The sequence below is a fragment of the Osmerus eperlanus genome, chromosome 4, assembly GCF_963692335.1.
Source record: "Osmerus eperlanus chromosome 4, fOsmEpe2.1, whole genome shotgun sequence".
NCBI classification, from domain to species: domain Eukaryota; kingdom Metazoa; phylum Chordata; class Actinopteri; order Osmeriformes; family Osmeridae; genus Osmerus; species Osmerus eperlanus.
Genome location: NC_085021.1, coordinates 11,711,232 through 11,729,416, shown reverse-complemented (window position 1 = coordinate 11,729,416; position 18,185 = coordinate 11,711,232). Strand labels below are relative to the sequence as shown.

Here is an 18,185-nt window from a genome sequence, read left to right as displayed (position 1 = left end):
TATCACTGTTACCCTTCCTTTCAAAAACAATTGAACGTGCTGTATCTAACCAACTGTCTAACTTTCTCTCTCAGAACAACCTGCTTGACCCCAACCAATCGGGCTTCAAGACTGGCCACTCCACAGAGACTGCCCTCCTTTCAGTCACCACTGCCCTCCAGTCTGCCAGAGCGGCTTCCAGGTCATCTGTCATCATTCTGCTGGACCTTTCTGCAGCGTTTGATACGGTTAACCACCAGATCCTGCTCGCCAGACTTTCTGAGATGGGCATCACTGGCACTGCACTCCAGTGGATCTCATCCTACCTGTCGGGAAGATCCTACCAGGTTTCCTGGGGAGGCAAACTGTCAGGCCCTCGCCAGCTCTCCACTGGTGTCCCACAGGGCTCCGTCCTTGGACCCCTCCTCTTCTCTCTTCTCTCTTGGACCAATCATCACCTCCCATGGCTTCTCCTACCACTGCTACGTTGACGACACGCAGCTGTACCTGTCGTTCCCCCCGACAGATCCGGGGATCTCAGCTGGGATTGAGGCCTGCCTCACAGACATCTCCGCCTGGATGACCGAGCACCACCTCCAGCTGAACCTCGCCAAAACAGAACTTCTCATCATCCCGGCTAAACCCTCCATCTCCCACGATCTCTCAATCACCCTGGGATCTGCGACGGTGACCCCTTCATCCTCTGCCAGGAACCTTGGGGTTACCATGGACGACAAGCTCTCCCTCACGGCCCACATTGCTGCGGTCTCCCGGTCGTGTAGATTCACCCTCTACAACATCCGGAAGATCAGGAGATACCAGTCTGAGCACTCCACCCAGCTGCTAGTCCAAGCACTTGTCCTCTCCAAGTTGGACTATTGCAACTCGCTGCTCGCTGGTCTCCCAGCATGTGCAACCCGCCCTCTTCAGAGGATTCAGAACGCAGCGGCCCGCCTGGTCTACAATCTACCCAGACGCTCCCATGTTACCCCGCTCCTCATCTCTCTCCACTGGCTACCTATCATGGCCCGTATCAGATTCAAGACCCTGGTATTGACCTTCCGAGCAGTGAACGGGACTGCACCCGTCTACATCAAGTCTCTCCTGCAGCCCTACACCCCCACCCGTCACCTACGGTCAGACAGCCCAACGGTTAAAAGAAAATGCTTCACTTTGTTTTTGTATGCGGTAAGTTGTCGCAATACGACGGTGGGTCACAATGACTGATGGGTCAGAATGACCCGAAGATAACACAAGGGTTAATTGTAACTTGTTTAACCCTTGTGTTATCTTCGGGTCATTCTGACCCATCAGTCATTGTGACCCACCTTCGTATTGCGACAGATTTACCGCATACAAAGACAAAGTGAAGCATTTTCTTTTAACAGCTAGGCTGTCTCAGACCCCCCACATTGCAAAGGTTAAAAGAAAATTATTTTAATTTGTTTTTGTATTGGGTAAAATTGGGTAAACACAACGATGGTTCGTTATGAACCTTTGGGTCATGTGACCCGAAGGCAGCACGAGGGTTAACTACATGCTCTTATGGTTCTTCCCTTTGGAACTTATTTTGGTTGTTCACAATGTGTGCTTCATGTTTTGGCTACTCGCAATGTTTTGTGGCTATCTCGTTGTTATGATCAGTGACCTATGCACTTTGTAAAGCTCTCTCTTGGAAGTCGCTTTGGATAAAAGCGTCTGCTAAATGAATAAATGTAAATGTACTTGTATAATCGCCAAATTATATATTACGTTTCAGTGCTTTTCTGGATTTGTTGCCCATTATCCATGTCAAACCCAAATCTTCCTTGTCTATTAATTCATTGACTATCCCGCCAGCTGTACCTAAACTTTAAACAGTCGTATGGTGTAGCCTAATGTAGCCTAAATGTGGAATAGACTACATAGGCGCGATATTTAACCAATATTCGGTGTCAAATCGCATTTCTCTTGCCTAATTGACATGCCCCATGATCTTTTCGTAACCTTAGTTTAGAATTGAGATTCGGGTTTGTCCTGTCAGTGCATTTATAATCCGTTTCTGGACAACTCTTCCAAATGATGCCAAGTCTCTGGTTGATGAATACAATATAGCCTACTACTGGATCACAATCCTTGTATGCGCACGTCGACATGGGGGTGGTCGGGGGCGGGGCTAAAGTAGTGCTCCTGCAGCTGTCCATGGTTGTGTATAGTGGATGTACGCCGTTCCTTGAGATGCAACTGCTACCATAGACAGATCTTAACAACCCCCCCTCCCCTGGAAGATTCTCTACGCAGCGCATTAAACCGACTGAAAGGTGAGCATTCTTGTACAATTGGATTGCTATTTTCCTAAAATATTCGTCCCTGCCCTTGAAATTACAGCTGATTTTAGCGATCCAGTCCTGCCTTGCATCAAGAGCAGGCCATCAAGCAAACCAACATGGATGCTGTGCACTAAAGCAGTAATGCCGCTCCAGATTAATGCTCAAACCATCGTATCCGCATTGCATCTTTACTGTAGAGACAAATAATCTAGCATTTTATTGAAATCAACTGCATGTATGGACTATTGATAGCAGATTGTGTTAGGCTATCAATAATCATAGTGCGAACAGTGAAACGGATACTGAGATTTGCAAACGTCAATGGAAAATGTCTCAAATTATAGTTCGACATAGTAAGGCCTTTTGGAAGTAGTTTGATTTGTTTACGATTTATGCGTCATTTCTAGAAATCGAGCTTTCGCATAAGGCACCATGAATGTATGGATGTCAATGAATGATATAGTGCCAGCCTCATTTAAGGAAATGCGTTGCTATCCCATTTGTTACCATCATTATCATCAGCAATGAATGATGTCATGCTATAAATATTTTGGGGGAAATGTCTCATATGGAGCAGTTTGCCTCACTGATGTCATAGGCCCAACCATATGATCCTAATATATAGTAGGGTTCAAAAGTCTGAGACCACATTGAACATAACGGGGGACTTGAACTGAAAGACTGAGAAAGCCAAGCATTCTGTGACATCACAAGAAGCCCTTTGGAACATTGTCAAATCATGCTTGGAAAACATTTGTCGTCAGGTTTTGCACAAACTGGAGGAGGCCAAGCACTCTATCATTAAATCAAAAAAGGGGACACAATTAAAACAATAATCTGAAATTTGTGTGTATTTTTCAAAAATTCAGGTGGGAGTCAGGTGGCTAAACGGTTAGGGAATCGGGCTAGTAATCTGAAGGTTGCCAGTTCAATTCCCAGCTGTGCAAAATGACGTTGTGTCCTTGGGCAAGGCACTTCCCCTTACTTGCCTCGGGGGAATGTCCCTGTACTTACTGTAAGTCGCTCTGGATAAGAGCGTCTGCTAAATGTAAATGTAAGATTCAACTTTTCACTCAAATTGTTGAGCTGAGCAAAAAAAAGTATTACATTGGAAACAAATGCAAAATAGAAGTCTTGACTACTGGTCTCAGACTTTTAGACCCAACTGTATGTATATGTAGTTGGCAATAGTATTGTTGCAACAAGTATTGTCGCAATATTGCGGCCTGTGGTCTATAGTCATTGTAAATAATAACACTTAATCCTAGGAACATGAAAATACCCTAGATGTTCTAGGGACATAACATATTGAATACAACATTCTGGACAGGGAACGCAATACACTAGTGCCTACAGTGTGGGAGGAGGCTGACACGATGACTTCACCTAATCAATATCTTTACTGGGACATTCCTAATTTTCAATGTCTTCAGATTGTGAAAGACGTAAGACAATGGCAGAACAGCAGAGACAGCGCTCTCTGTCTACCTCTGGGGAAACTCTCTATGTAGTGCTGGGTGTTGAGAAGCTGGCTACACCTGATGATATCAAGAAATCATACAGGTCAGTCCATTTTCCAATACACCATAGTAATCATCTTATTGATCATGGTATTACTCTGAATGCCACACTCATCTTAATACCAGATTCATTTGATTCTGATATTCTGACAATTCATTTTTGTGTCTTCAGGAAACTGGCATTGAAGTTCCACCCTGACAAGAACCCTGACAATCCAGAGGCGGCTGACAAATTTAAGGAGATTAACAATGCTCATGCTATTTTGAATGATCCCACTAAACGCAACATCTACGACAAATATGGCTCTCTGGGCTTGTATGTGGCTGAGCAGTTTGGCGAGGAGAATGTGAACACATACTTTGTTCTGTCTAGCTGGTGGGCCAAGGTAAGCAATTGGGGGGCAATTGTTTTATCATACTGCAGCTAAGGATGTCTTTTATTCTTGTTATTATCTCCTTTTCCATGACTTGTCATATTGCCTTAAACTTTAACTATCACATTATATTATATCTTCTGCCTCCCTTCTCTTTCTCTTTATCGCCCACTCGCTCTTCCTCTCAGGCATTGTTTGTTTTCTGTGGCCTGGCCACTGGTTGCTACTTCTGCTGTTGCCTGTGTTGCTGCTGTAACTGCTGCTGTGGGAAATGTAAACCAAGGCCCCCAGAGGGCCAGGAGCCTGACTTCTACGTGTCCCCTGAGGACCTTGAGGCCCAACTGCAATCTGATGAGAGAGGTGAGACTGCCTGGTCCATCTGAGTATTGTCAGGTCAGCTCAAGGTTCAGCACTAACCCTATGTGTCTGTCTGTATGACTATTTCTCGACCAGAGGGTGGCGGTGAGCCCATTGTGCTGCAACCATCAGCTACAGAGACCACCCAGTTGACATCAGATGGCCACCATTCCACCTACCGAACCGACACAGGCTTCAACTAATCCTCCACCCCTGGCCTGTGGCTCTGCCTGCTTTCCTGCTCCACATTTACAAGATGAACGAGAGGGGCAATCTGTTTTAACTTCACAAAGAGCTGTGTACTGAAGAGAGGGGCGAGTGAGCGTGGTCCACCAAAGGAACTCTTGAACACAACCCCCTTCCACCCTCCCCATAGTGGTCCCCTTCCGCCTGAATATTGAAAGAAAAGAGAAAGAAAACGTTTGCTTCCCTGTGGTTCCCTCTTTGTTATTTTTTGGCCTTTAACCTCACAATCCGCCTACCCAACTTACCCTTTTACACATTTCGTGTCATGGTGTAGCATGCACTGTTTAGGAGAACCATTGTCTTTTTTTCTTTTTTTTTGTGTGTTTTATGTATCATGTTTGTTTGAGAAATTCATACTGTAGGTGCATATGTATGTGCAATATGTATGTGTAAAAGTAATTAATTTGGGGTGCAGTTTACTTGATGTTTATGCTCATCAGATAAGAGGCTCAGGGAGGTGTTGGAGGGTCTTTGGTGCATGTTGCCATCATCAAACATCTTGGGACAGAGCTCAGTCATCAGTGATCGCATAGTAAAAAACGTTAGCTTCTTAACCTAATCATATCTAAACCTGTAGTTTTTTCACTCCAATCACCATGTATTTGCCCCTTTCACAAAGTGGCGGATTAGCTCTGAAACTAGTGTAAGTGGAGGGCAAGGAATGAAGAAGACAGGACGTAGAAATAGCTATAATTGACAACTAAACTTTGGAGATTTCTTTGCTGTGGTGGGTCTTTGCTTATCCTTTATCGGACTTGGTCTTTATTTGAGATGTAAAAGCAGTGAACAGATCAGACCCTGCAATTTAGTGCTTGTAATATTTCACCCTGTTTCTTCTTCCCTGCAGTTACTAACGAAGTATCCAAAGGCTAATATCAGGAAATGAATATTGTACATTTGTTTACGCATCACCATTTTAACTGCTAAAGTAAAACTACTCACAACTGTCACCAACAGTCCTAATCTGATTGGTGGGACTCTTCTGACAGTGCAGCATAATTTCACTACACACTTCCTACACTCAACTGTAAGTGATGTTGGCTGTAGGCATATACAGTTGTTTACATCTGGTAAGCTTACTCTTAAATCACTTGGGATTTCAGCGGCACAATCCATTTTTATTCACTGTCAAAAGTCTTTAAAGAGAGCTAAATCTGATGTAGTTCATCAATTACCCACATTAATGTACAATGTAGTGTTGTATTAACATTTAATTTGAGTCAAATTGATAAGATTTCCCCTGCCATTTCCTTAGTTGTATTAAAGAGTCACTGAACACATTAACACTGCAATGGAGACCATATGGATAGGGTTTCCTTATGTTGGAGTATATATTCATTTATATTTCCTTAATCTTGAATGGTTTTACCTGTACTTTCTCTTAATATACAACTCCAAACATAACTCTTAATATGCAACATAACTCCAAACTGCAAGCCAAGAATTATCACCCTATTCCAATTCAGTCTCTTCTGAGCCATCTTAACCTATGAGTGGATATGAAAAAACAATAATGTAGTTATTTTCATACTTTTCTTTTGATGTTTAGGCTACTGTATGTGCAGTGTAAGTGTGTAAGGAAAATGTTGTAAGCATTTGGACAATATTATCATCCTGTTTATCTAGAGTTTATCGTGCTAAAGGGAGCTCAGAGAGTGTTGTGTTTGTCTAATGCTGTGTTTGTTTACCATCATTGAATTCTAAGAATCAGAATTTTTAGCTCACAAGTTATTTTAATCAGTGGGCTAGCACTATAGGCAGCTCTTATAAAAACCACACAATTTATTTTTTATGCCAGTGAATTATACAGTACATCAAGTGAAGCAACTTCACAATTTGCCATAATCATTTATCATTATTCTTATTATTTTATGTGTTTCTTTAAATGCCAATGATGTGTTAAAATGGTTTACAATGGGCTTCTGAGCTCCTTCTGCCTGTCGTCTTTTGTTGATGGGATGGTTGTTGACCTCTGGTTGTTGACCTCTGTGGCCCTTATACAGTGTGTTTCCTGTGCCCTCCTGAAAAAAACATTGATGTTCCTGTTATGGCTTCTTCATTGAAATATTGGAATATGCTAATTGTTCTGAGTTGAATGCAATGTGTGTTCAAAAAAATTTAAGTGGATCAATGATCAGGAAATGGCTCTATAAAAAAAGGTCTATACACAGACAACATAGTGTAACAATAGTGATATGGTAATTTGATGCATTCTTATTTAATTTCTTATTTTGTCATGTTTTTAATGAGAAGCTTTAGATAAATGCTATGTTGTTTTGATGTGGCCATTAAATTTTGCAACGCATGGTTTAATGGTTGAGGTCGTTTGTATATATACACTTAGGCCTAAATATGAAGTAGAAATCTTGACCTTTATGTTGTAGCATGGTAGTTGTGTGTCTGAAAGAAAACTAAGTGGGTCATTGATCTGATTTGCTGTCGTTAAATAAATGTTCTTGAACATTTAATGTTATTTTTCTCAGTGTTTTCAATACAGCCGGGTCAGCTCTAACTGAAACGTGGAATATAGGCTACTCCATATCCGTTATCCAGAGAATGCAGTGAAAGATGTCAACCACAGATCACCTGAGGAATGTTCACTCATTACTTCTTTCATGTATTTTCTGCTATGCTCTTGTTGTGGAGAATGCGTGACTATGTATTTCTCCAGTAGATGGAGACAGAATGCAGACTGATTGACTCGTTTATACTAAACTACAATTAGGCTACCCAATTTATTGAGATGTTGCTCAACCCAATAATGCAGGGGGTTATTAAAGAAACTAAACACATACAACTTAAGTTACTAAAGTTAAATGCCTTCCACAGGTTACCATGAATTGAATGAGAAAAACTAACAAACGAACGCTTCCATCATCAAAACATCGTGTTGTGCATGTGTGCACGTTTGCTTTTAAGGATTAGGGAATTTACTGGTTTGGGAATCCACGGGTTTTAGAACTCCGGAGCGCAAAATACAGACCAACCGTAGCATACAATTCACTTAAAAAATGTTATTGGTTGAGGAATCTTTTTTGTTCGTTTGTTTTTAAGATACGAGAATCAGTTTTCTTATTTGATTTAAATTGACTTGCGAGCTTCAAATTTTGAGTTACGCTAGTAGCACTATTTTAGCTAGCCAGCTAAGCTAGATACACTAGTTTAGCTTGCACTAATTTGACTATCTACTGTACAGGCTACACAGCATTTGCCTTGTGCAGTGGAAGTTGATTGTTTGCTGACATGAACAGGCCAGGTAAGATATAAGACAATACTGTTTGTGAGTGATGTGCTAAAGTACATAGTAGCACAGCAGATTCGGCTGATTTAAATGTGTTGCTTTAGTAAACATAAAAACTGTAAACGCAACAAGTGACGGGCTTGCTCGCTAGTTCTACTGGTTCTGTACTACTGTTTGTACTACTGCTGCAATGCATACATGTCTGAGCTGAACACAATGGAATCAGAACCATGGACAGCGTAAAAACGTTGGAAAGTGAAGGCAGCATACAGTTTAACTAACATGTAACCATATGTAGCCCGAACTGGAAGGATGTATATAGGCTGCTGACATGACTGCATGCTTCCAAAGGTTTTGGTGGGGACTCTTTTAACTTCTCCACTGGAATAACAAGAAATGGAGTCCCGCCTGCAAATTTAACAGAGGAGGATGTAGATGATCTCAGGATCGAGCTAATAAAGGTTGTTACACATTCATCCCATTCAACTTGAATTTGTTCAGTTTTCATTCATTTTTGAACATATTGACATTGTTACATTATTTAATCCAGGTAGAGGATGAAATACAAACTTTGCGGCAGGTGCTTTTGGCCAAAGAAAAGTATGCTGTGGAAATTAAGAGGCAACTGGGAATGGGTCCCCTCAGTGATCTCAAACAGAACTTGGCCAAAGGCTGGCAGGAGGTCCAGACCTCAACCCCGTAAGTGTTACCTTTCCTGTCCTCATGCTACTTTCCACCATGTGTCCTGTCCAGATAATGCACCTAAGTGTCATTTATCTGGTGTTCCACTGTCAGATCACAAGAACATTTAAAGAACACTACTACCCTTTCCCATAACTTCCCACTGCAAGGCCAGTACCAGTAGAATGTCCCCAGCAGCTTTGTTGGTCCAGTATGATAGTTATATAACCATGAAAGCCAAGCTCACAAATGTCATTATCTCTTTAAGGTTGTTGTTCTGATGCTAATCTGCTACTTTACATCTTTATAGTTATCTCTCAGCATCAGCGACGTTGGAGGACATAAGTCACTCCAACACGTGAGTGAATTTCATCTTGCTTCAGTTTATGAAGTGTTGAGGTTTTTTCCCCCTCAAAGTTGTTGTTGTTTTACCTTCAAATGTAAAGAAAAGGAGCATGCCTTGGGAACAGCTGATGGGCTTTTGAGGTCAGCGAGGATCAGAGTCCTGTTAATAGCCTGTCTAATAGTTAGACTGTAAAAGCTCAGCCAGCAAGCAGCAGCCTTAGCGGGCTGCCGCTGGGCCAAGCATCTTCACCAGTGGAAAACAGAGACTTGGAATCTTGGGATCTGTCGTGTCAAGATAGGTTGCAGCTGATGGCTTTTGTCTTGTGTTGAATGCCAAGGTTCTCTGCATGTGCCCTGACTCCTGTTCATGTGTTTCTCTGACACTGCTTTCTCTGTCTGAAGGTATAAGAGAACCCAAGAGACTCTGTCCCATGCAGGCCAGGTGACCACTGCTGCTTTGTCCTCAGTGGGTGTGGCCATCACTAGAAGACTAGGAGAGATGAGGTACCTGAAAGTCTTTGTGCCCCTGATCCTTGTTGACTGCTTTTGCCTCTTTACTTTATTTTACAACCTAACATCTTAACTTTTCTATCCTTACCTCTCCCCCCACTAACATGTACTTTGCCCGGAGTAATCCATCCCTGTGTTCAGCCCACAGATCCAGCATCTAATCCAGAGAGTGATTCTCTCTTGTCTTTAATCCGATCAGTTCCCTATTCTAAGAGCAGTTTCACATGTTTAAACACCTAGAGATACTTCAAGTGACCACTGTCAGAAACATTTGAATTAAATTGACACATTCAGATGGTTGTGAGAGAGTTTTAGAATGTTCACTTGTGAGACGCTTCACAAGTGGATAGATGGAATACATGACAACACAGAATTCCATTTCTTCCATAAAACTGCCGTTTAGACTTCCTGTTTGAGGAATGTGGACAATTAGCCCCACAATACAGCACTGTTCACCTTCACTACAAAAAAACATATTGGAGATGAATGGTTGTATTATCAGAAATAAGAACAGTACAGTTATAATCCTAATCTTACTTTTGCAACAACAGTAACAGTGGGGTGACAGTGGTGTTCTGCATGTTCCCACCACACAGATAGTGAACATGAAAGCTGTTGTGATGTGTTTCTGTTTAATCCTCATATTTGTTTTTTCTATAATGCTGCGGTCTGAACAGATCATTACCTCTGCCAAGCCCTCCACGGTAATAAAAGACCCTTGTATCTAAGATATTACACTACACTACTCACTGCATTTCACATCTTCCTATATGTTAAGTACCATAATGTACCTTTCCAATGATAGGGAGCATACGTGGGCAGATCCGTAATTGTCAATGAATGGAAAATCCTGTCAATATAACAAAGTGAAAAATAAAAAAACATTAACTGAATACTAAACAACACTAAAGTGACTGATAGTTACTGTACTATCTAAAGATTGGATAATATTGCATTGAAAAATAAACTGTTGTAGATTGTATGGGTTCTGTCACCCGCCTGTCTCTGTTTCCTGTTTCTTGTAATGTTGTAACGCTCTTACATGTCTTGCTTCCTATTTCTCCATACATCAGCCCCTCTCTGAGCCACCCCATTAGTGTGCCTGCTATGAGGTATGATACGTGTTTACCATCTATGATTGTCAGCATAACTAAGAAACTGATGGTGAGGATTGTGGATGACTACTGTGACTACCTGTTATGATATTTTATCAACATCTTATAACTTATAGAACATACCACAGAAAGTTTAGTCCATAAAAAACTGAAATTAACATTTAACTGTTGGGCAAAGTGATTTAATAAAACTTTTTTTTTCACCAGACATTCCTCTACTTTCAAGTCTTTTGAAGACATGGTGGGAAATGTGAAGGTGAGGTGGTCAGAATATACTAAAAGCAAAATGGAGAAAGTTATCTATTTAAGTGAATAATTGTTATAATTCACAGGACAAAATGACTGGCAGCCGATCAAACCAAGGCACCTCTGGCTTTGACAGAAGCTCATCACGGGATGGCCCCTTCTAACACACCTCATCATCTTCATGTTGCCCATCCTGTATCACCTTAACATGGGTCCTATATTCCATCTGACTGTTTTCATGGCAAGGAAGCTAATTAAAAAATATTTTTTATGTTGGCAGTTTAAACAGCTTGTGTCATTGGCGTGCAGGTAGAATATAGTACTGTAACCTGCCAGAACTGTCTTTTTACATCATGTCATATAATGAATTTTAAGATCATTAAACATTTTTCAACCACAATAATTATTATAGCCGTGTGAGTGTATCAAAAAGTAATGTTCTATACGTGTTTGTTTACAAATTTTGAATCGTTTAGCAACCATGCACTTGTTTTGTTAAATTGCTTAAGGGATTGAGAATACTAACTTGTTTACTTTTTGTATATTTCATAGTTTTCAAATAAAGTCGACTGTACTGGCATTTTAGGAGTTGTCTAGTTATTAAAACATTGAGAAATGTGATCTGCTTAATACTTTGTAACACCGACAAACTATTCGTAAGAGGAACTCATAGCTCCAAAAAATGTTCCCTGACCGGGAATCGAACCCGGGCCGCGGCGGTGAGAGCGCCGAATCCTAACCACTAGACCACCAGGGAAGTTACTGTATCTAAGCGAAAAGTAAGTACTTGATATTGTAAATGAGGCAGTACGAGAACTTTGGATATGTATTTGTATATTTATTCTGCATTCTATCATAAAAATAATATTATTTTGTTATTCTCGCGGAGTGTCTTTCGAGCAATACTCGTTGTAGATACGCTTCAGGTTACCCTGTGGTGTTGACAGGTGCAAGTGGATCCCATGGTGACGTGATGTATCCTTTTGGCATGTATACAACACGTTTTGTTTTTTCAGTAGGCTTGGAAACAGTTGCTAATTTATTTTAACTCCGCCCACACCATTCCGTGCTTAAAGCGTCACCTGACCTGTGCATGTATAAAGCTTGTGTGACACTCTTCAGTAGGTACTGGACTGGAGGCACCAGAGACCTAAGCGTCCAACAGACATCCCTTCCACAAATGGGCCACATCAAGTAGCATAACGCCACCGTCAATCGTTACCAGCCGACCTTCACTTCATTTGGTGGTTTTTCAACATCCAGACCAAACCAAGAGGTAAATATATTATTTGTGCTGATTTGTTTTTGTTTTAGTTATATAACAGCCTACCTACAATTTATAACTAGTAACCTATGCAAATGAATATCTAATGAATAAGATCAGGAAACAAGAAAGTATGTCGTATTTAAATTAGTTGAGAAATAACAAACTCTAACTTGCACTTAGTGCCTGCTAGTGGTATAATACATTAAGGATTAATCGTAAATAGATTAAGCAATTTTTTCTCTGTCTCACACGGCCATTAGAGACATCAGATCAAAGGCTTAGCCTGCTAAGGAAAATATTTTCATGTTGCTTGCCATTTTATCAATTTGGATTGTTGTAAACCATCTGCTGTCTTCTATGTAATTTCTACATTTGAGCTGGATGGTTGTTTTTTATGCATCTGACTCCTGTTTTGACATTCAATGCATTGTGCATTTGAGGTAGAATTTTGTCTTGAGCATGCACATGTCCCACAAACTTATCATGAAGTTATTTTGGAATAGGTTAGTAAGGTTAGGTAAATCATAAGGGAGAACTTGTAGGTTCATCTTTAATATGTTTTGTCTCTTTAGTCCGAACAAGTATTAGCTCACCTGACTTAGAAAATGTCTAGACATCTGGAGCTTGTTTGTGCCTCCTGTGGGCTAAGAATCTGGATCCAAATATAATGTAGTGTTCAGTATCTTGGGGTTTGGATTGGGGGTCATACCATTCCTTATACTTTTGTTATGTAATTAAGGTTAAACTGTTTGGATATCCCTTTGGATAAAGCATAAATAAATAAAAATATGGATAACAATACAGATGTTGTCCATGGAGGGTCTAAATACCAGCAGCAGGACCTACAACAGTATGTTGCCTAGCAACATAGGATCAGGATCATGCTGCTTGCCCGTGCACCAGACTCCAGTTTCCGGGCTGGGTGCCCTGCTTTGACATGTTACACAAACAGACTGGCCAAGTCAATTAAATTTGAGTCTGTGGAACCAGACACCTATCACAGCTGCTAAGGAGTGGACTTTCAGGCTAGGCTCCAGGAGTAGCTGTTGCATGGGGAAAGCTTACTGCATGTCCATGCCAGCACATAGGACTCCTACATTGCCTGGATTTGGCCACTTTGTATAAATCACAAAATATATCTTTGTTAAGCTCTCTGCTTTGCAAGTCACTTTTGTTTACAATAAGGATACTGTACAGTAAAATCTAGCAACAATAATATTGTTACGACTTGACAGTTATACGGTTTCTGCTTGTGTGTCTCACATTCGTAACAACCCATCCTTTTCTCCTTTCCCTCTTTCCTTTAGACTTACCATCTTTGAGCAGTTTTGCACATAAGGTCTGAGAAAATGGCATCCATTCCATCTAGCGGTTCCCTCATTGCCACCCATGATTACTACAGAAGTGAGTCGACAGATCACAGAACAAAGTGTGTTGTATCTCTGACTATATTTGTCCTCTTAAAATTGAGTCTTGAAGTCTAGTTAAACCCTACAAGGGAAATGTCTGAGCTGGATTCTTGTCTGTATTCCAGGGCGTATAGGCTCCACCTCGAGCAACAGCTCGTGTGGCAGTTCTGAGTACACAGGGGAGGTCATTCCACACCACCCAGGTAAGGGCAGAATGGAACATTTTGATCTAGCCTGTAGTAATTGTATAATATGGTAATCTCCCTGGATTGTGTCCCTAATGCTCACTGGTCTATCCTCAGGGCTCCCCAGACAAGACTCTGGCCACTGGTGGTCCTCTTTCTTCTTTGCCAAACAGAATCAGCCCGGCATGCAAAATGGATCAGAGTCTCAGAAGTGAGTCTTTATTTAGAAGGAAATTAAATATTCAAATATGCAGCAGCCTCTTGAACAAAAATAGTTTACCTTTTCTCTGTTTGTTGTTGAAACTTAATTTTGTTTGTCAGGACTGGAACTTACACAGTGACCAATGGTCAGGTGACATGTATCGCCAGGGAGATGGTTCTGAAGAGGCAACTAAGCGAGAGTAGTGACTCTGGGAAGATGGAACCCGGATCCCCCCCTCCAACATCATCCTAGGATACAACCCCTCTCCCCAGAACCCTGTCTTCCTACTGCCCAGCATTGTGCCCCTTGTCACCCCAAACTCACAGTCTAGTCTGGGAAATGGTGGTGACTGAGACTATTTTTTTATACTTTTTGATTATGGAGGTTACATCTCCTCAGTGTAATAATGTTTAGTATATAGTTTATTTATCTGAAACTTAATAAAACAATGTTACTATTTTTTTTCTGTTGTGTTGTTTTTGCTGTTGAATAAACAGTACCTAATACCAGTTTGACCTGCTATATTTATTTGCGTCTACTTCTTCTTACAGATATCATCTGTTAAATATTCATATTCAGCATGTAAAGTTTTGTAGTTAAATTAATAAATACTACAATCAAAACAATTATAATATAAAATAAAATAATTACATTGTTATTTTAAGTTTCAAGTTAGCTATTCAGTAGACTGATTATTACTCTAAAGGTAATCAACAGACGTGGTGACCTCATCTCATAACCTGTATGTTCCACCAATGAAACAAGTCGGTCACTAGCTCTGTTCTATTCTCCTCCAAATATATGCTAATTAACACACCTAAGCAATCAGCATGTGTCCCTTCCCACTCGTTCTGAAGTGAGCAGTTTGAAACAGTCAATGTGACAATTTGCATATTGATGCACCTCAATCCACGACCATAGAACCCTCAGAACTGGATTAAGGGTATTACAAATATAACAGCTTTTTGACATTTTTAGCAAAAACTGTACAATTAATTGTATTTAATATATCCAATACAAGTTCCTTCATTTCACTCCACATGTTACAAAAGTTCTTCAGAACCATAGCTATTCCATACTCAAGTGAATCTTCCAGGTACAGCCTTATGTCAGTAGTTTGGCAGTAAAATGAGTTTATGACAACATCAAATATTCCCTTCCTTTATTACTGTATGTCCATATCTAATACACAATCCTTTAGATGTACACTGTCAGGTTCATCCATATTAGTGTCGATGATTGCATTGTCTATTTCATGACATGTTGGCAAAGAAGTGATGAACAAGCTAAAGGGAATTAATCCAGGGACAATATGATTAGACACTGGTAATTACAAAGGACCAGAGCTGACATTGCTAGAGCTTACATAATACCTAACCTGAAAATGGGTCAACCACCTAAGGACAACAGGCTATAGTCCTTCCCTGAGTCAGAGTCCTGCTGTACCAGCAAGACTACACTACAGTCCTAGACTGGTCTTTTTTCTCAATGTTTTCGATTGTACATCAAAGAAGAAGAGGTGGATTATTTACAGTTTTTTCCGATTGCTTAAGCACAATTTTGAAAACAGGGCTCACGAACTGTGGGTATTGACCGAAAGAACGAGATCGCGAATACAAGCAGCCGAAATGAGTTTTCTCCAGAGGGTGTCCAGGCTCTCCCTTAGAGATAGGGTGAGAAGCTCGGTCATCCGGGAGGGGCTCAGAGTAGAACCGCTGAGAGGGGCCAGTTGAGGTGGCTCGGGCATCTGATAAGGATGCCTCCTGGACGCCTCCCTGGTGAGGTGTTCTGGGCACGTCCCACTGGGAAGAGGCCCCGGGGAAGACCCAGGACACGCTGGAGGGACTATGTCTCTCAGCTGGCCTGGGAACGCCTCGGGGTCCCCCAGGAAGAGCTGGTGGAAGTGGCCGGGGAGAGGGAAGTCTGGGCCTCCCTGCTTAGGTTGCTGCCCCCGTGACCCGACCCCCGTAAAAGCGGCAGATGATGGATGGATGGATGGACGGGCTCACTTTGTCAAAACACAACACACGATTCACACAACCAGACACACAAGTAGCAGAACACCTCCAATCTTTTGCAAAATGAAACACTTCGTTCAAAACTATACAATCATGTATAAAAAGCAATTCTGTCACCGTATGCCACACGCATGGTTCATAAAATTTGAATCTGTTTGAACCAGTTACACACTGTAGTGCTCAATTTATAACACTTTTACAGTAACTATTCTTTTCGAATGATATAACCTGCTTGATTTTGTCAGAGATATAGTTACAGTAGAGTACGTAAAGTACATGAATATCTTGACCAAACACAACACACAAGACCAGTACTGCACACTAATGAAAATATATACTCTACTAGTCTCCACATTGTCTACGTAAAGGTTGAATTTTGTGCAGAATATCAGAACATTTTTCAAATCAAATACTGTAGTAGGCGACATACTGTAAACACAGCAATTACATTTGTGGAGACAACAGAAAGCATACAGCAAATGAAATACAGAACATTGTTTCAATCATGGACTGCAGTGAATGTGTACAAAAAAAAATACTGATGTAGTGCATATAGTAGGCTACATTTGACATTTGAGAAAAGTAGTTTTCACCTGTGCTCTTGTCGAAATGTCCAAATTACTGTTGCAACAGTATGTCTGCTGAGGTTGGGCTGAACGCTCTGTCCAGCCTCTCTCAATGTTTCCCCATGGTTCACAACAAAGTTGTTTTTGTTGAATTTCATTAGATACTGTAAATTTGGCCCTATTCTTCTACGGCCTCCAGGTCTACCTCTCCCTCTCCCTACCAATCTTCCTCCACGGGCTCCCCCTCTCATCCCCCCTCTTCCGGAAACATTGCCTTCCATTTTTGATGAGGACAGGTACACTAACCTGTGGCCTTTTTGTAGTGCTTACACCTGATGTATGTTTACAATTAGTAACTGATCAAATAAACTTGTTTGAAATAATTGACAGGTTTAGGTATATGTGCATTTTCGAGTTTTCCAAGCCTGGTCACATGCTAAAACAAAACTGTAGGTCCTAACATGCAGATATAGGGGTGAGAATGTCTTAGGGAGAGAAGGTCATATGCACCTTGCCAAGCGAGAGAATTACTGTTGGTCAGAGCAACCCAGTGTTGTTATCTGCTCTCTCACAGAGGAACAGGTGCTCCAACAAGATCATAAATACAGTGCCCTCGCTTATTGTTTGGAGTCCTCACTAAGGGAATATAATTATAAGAGCATGTCTCAGAGTAAATCATTTGGTATACTCAATACTATCTGCTACTGTATGTCAAGGTTATAAGTAATGTGACACACATAACAACATGTTTTGCATGCAATTATTGCTCTCACACGCGCAACACACTTTGTGATCATGTGACATATGTGTGGTACACATACTTTGTTAAAATATCTAAATATACATCTAATCTGAAAGTACTCAAGTAGAATATACCAGATGCCTTTTGTTATGACTAGTGATCATCCTATTTAATAGGTGACCACTTGATCTTTTTTTCTTTTAGCAAAGATAGTTATTATAACATTGACAACATATTTTACAAGCACCTGAATACCACAGGCCTCAGTCATCCATAACCTTGAAACCCAAACACTCACCCCTCTTACTCTCACCTCTTACTCTCAGGTCATCTTACCCTCAAACACTCAACCTGTCTCCCTTCATGTTTTTGAGCCCTTCCACTGCCCCTCCCCCACAACCTCGCCGCTATTTCTGACATTGCATGCATGAGACTCTGGTGTCTATAAATGCCCTGCTTTCTAAATATATCACACCTAGTCAGTCCACAGATGTGGGAATATCCCTACTCTGCTCTACTGTGTGTGCTCCTGGACCAGATTGATTTAGTTTCTTCCTATAGACTTAATAAAGGTCATCCTGTTTAGAGAGGTTTAGAGATCACAGGGAAAGACAAGCAGATGAGAGGTGAGATTGTTAATGTATAAGAGGAAGCAATACAGAGTGAGGAATTGATGAGAATGTTTTATGTCCTGGTTCAGTTCCTCCTAATCAGGAAACATTAAGTGACTAGGCAGTTCTCAGATGTGTTGAAATACCATCACTTGATCTGGTGAAATACATTTGTCCTGAAATGTTAGTGTACAGAGTGTACCAACATGTTCTAATCTGATGTTGTATTTGCTATCCTGGCATTAGGGGACATCAAAGTAGG

At 41.0% G+C, this 18,185-nt stretch overlaps 3 protein-coding genes and 1 non-coding gene across 4 annotated transcripts; 3 read left to right on the top strand and 1 right to left on the bottom strand.

Annotated features, from left to right (window-relative positions):
- The first annotated feature begins 2,136 nt into the window (after nucleotides 1-2,136).
- Nucleotides 2,137-7,253, top strand: LOC134018791 (dnaJ homolog subfamily C member 5-like). The gene is made up of 5 exons (XM_062459032.1): nucleotides 2,137-2,279; nucleotides 3,722-3,851; nucleotides 3,981-4,194; nucleotides 4,371-4,542; nucleotides 4,636-7,253. Exons 2-5 carry the CDS (start codon nucleotides 3,742-3,744, stop codon nucleotides 4,740-4,742), a joined length of 603 nt encoding a protein of 200 aa, XP_062315016.1. The 5' UTR covers nucleotides 2,137-2,279; nucleotides 3,722-3,741; the 3' UTR covers nucleotides 4,743-7,253.
- Nucleotides 7,254-7,592: 339 nt separating this feature from the next.
- On the top strand, nucleotides 7,593-11,503 carry LOC134018790 (tumor protein D54-like). Its single transcript, XM_062459031.1, has 9 exons — nucleotides 7,593-8,041; nucleotides 8,378-8,487; nucleotides 8,577-8,725; nucleotides 9,018-9,065; nucleotides 9,455-9,556; nucleotides 10,240-10,266; nucleotides 10,636-10,674; nucleotides 10,885-10,933; nucleotides 11,010-11,503. The coding sequence occupies exons 1-9, from the start codon at nucleotides 8,029-8,031 to the stop codon at nucleotides 11,085-11,087; spliced, it is 615 nt and encodes a 204-aa protein (XP_062315015.1). The 5' UTR covers nucleotides 7,593-8,028; the 3' UTR covers nucleotides 11,088-11,503.
- A 105-nt stretch (nucleotides 11,504-11,608) lies between these two features.
- On the bottom strand, nucleotides 11,609-11,680 carry trnae-cuc (transfer RNA glutamic acid (anticodon CUC)). Its single transcript has one exon. It is a non-coding gene; the product is annotated as a tRNA-Glu (tRNA).
- A 352-nt stretch (nucleotides 11,681-12,032) lies between these two features.
- ppdpfa (pancreatic progenitor cell differentiation and proliferation factor a) lies at nucleotides 12,033-14,506 on the top strand. The gene is made up of 5 exons (XM_062459030.1): nucleotides 12,033-12,199; nucleotides 13,498-13,594; nucleotides 13,725-13,802; nucleotides 13,902-13,995; nucleotides 14,106-14,506. Exons 2-5 carry the CDS (start codon nucleotides 13,540-13,542, stop codon nucleotides 14,236-14,238), a joined length of 360 nt encoding a protein of 119 aa, XP_062315014.1. The 5' UTR covers nucleotides 12,033-12,199; nucleotides 13,498-13,539; the 3' UTR covers nucleotides 14,239-14,506.
- Nucleotides 14,507-18,185: the final 3,679 nt, after the last annotated feature.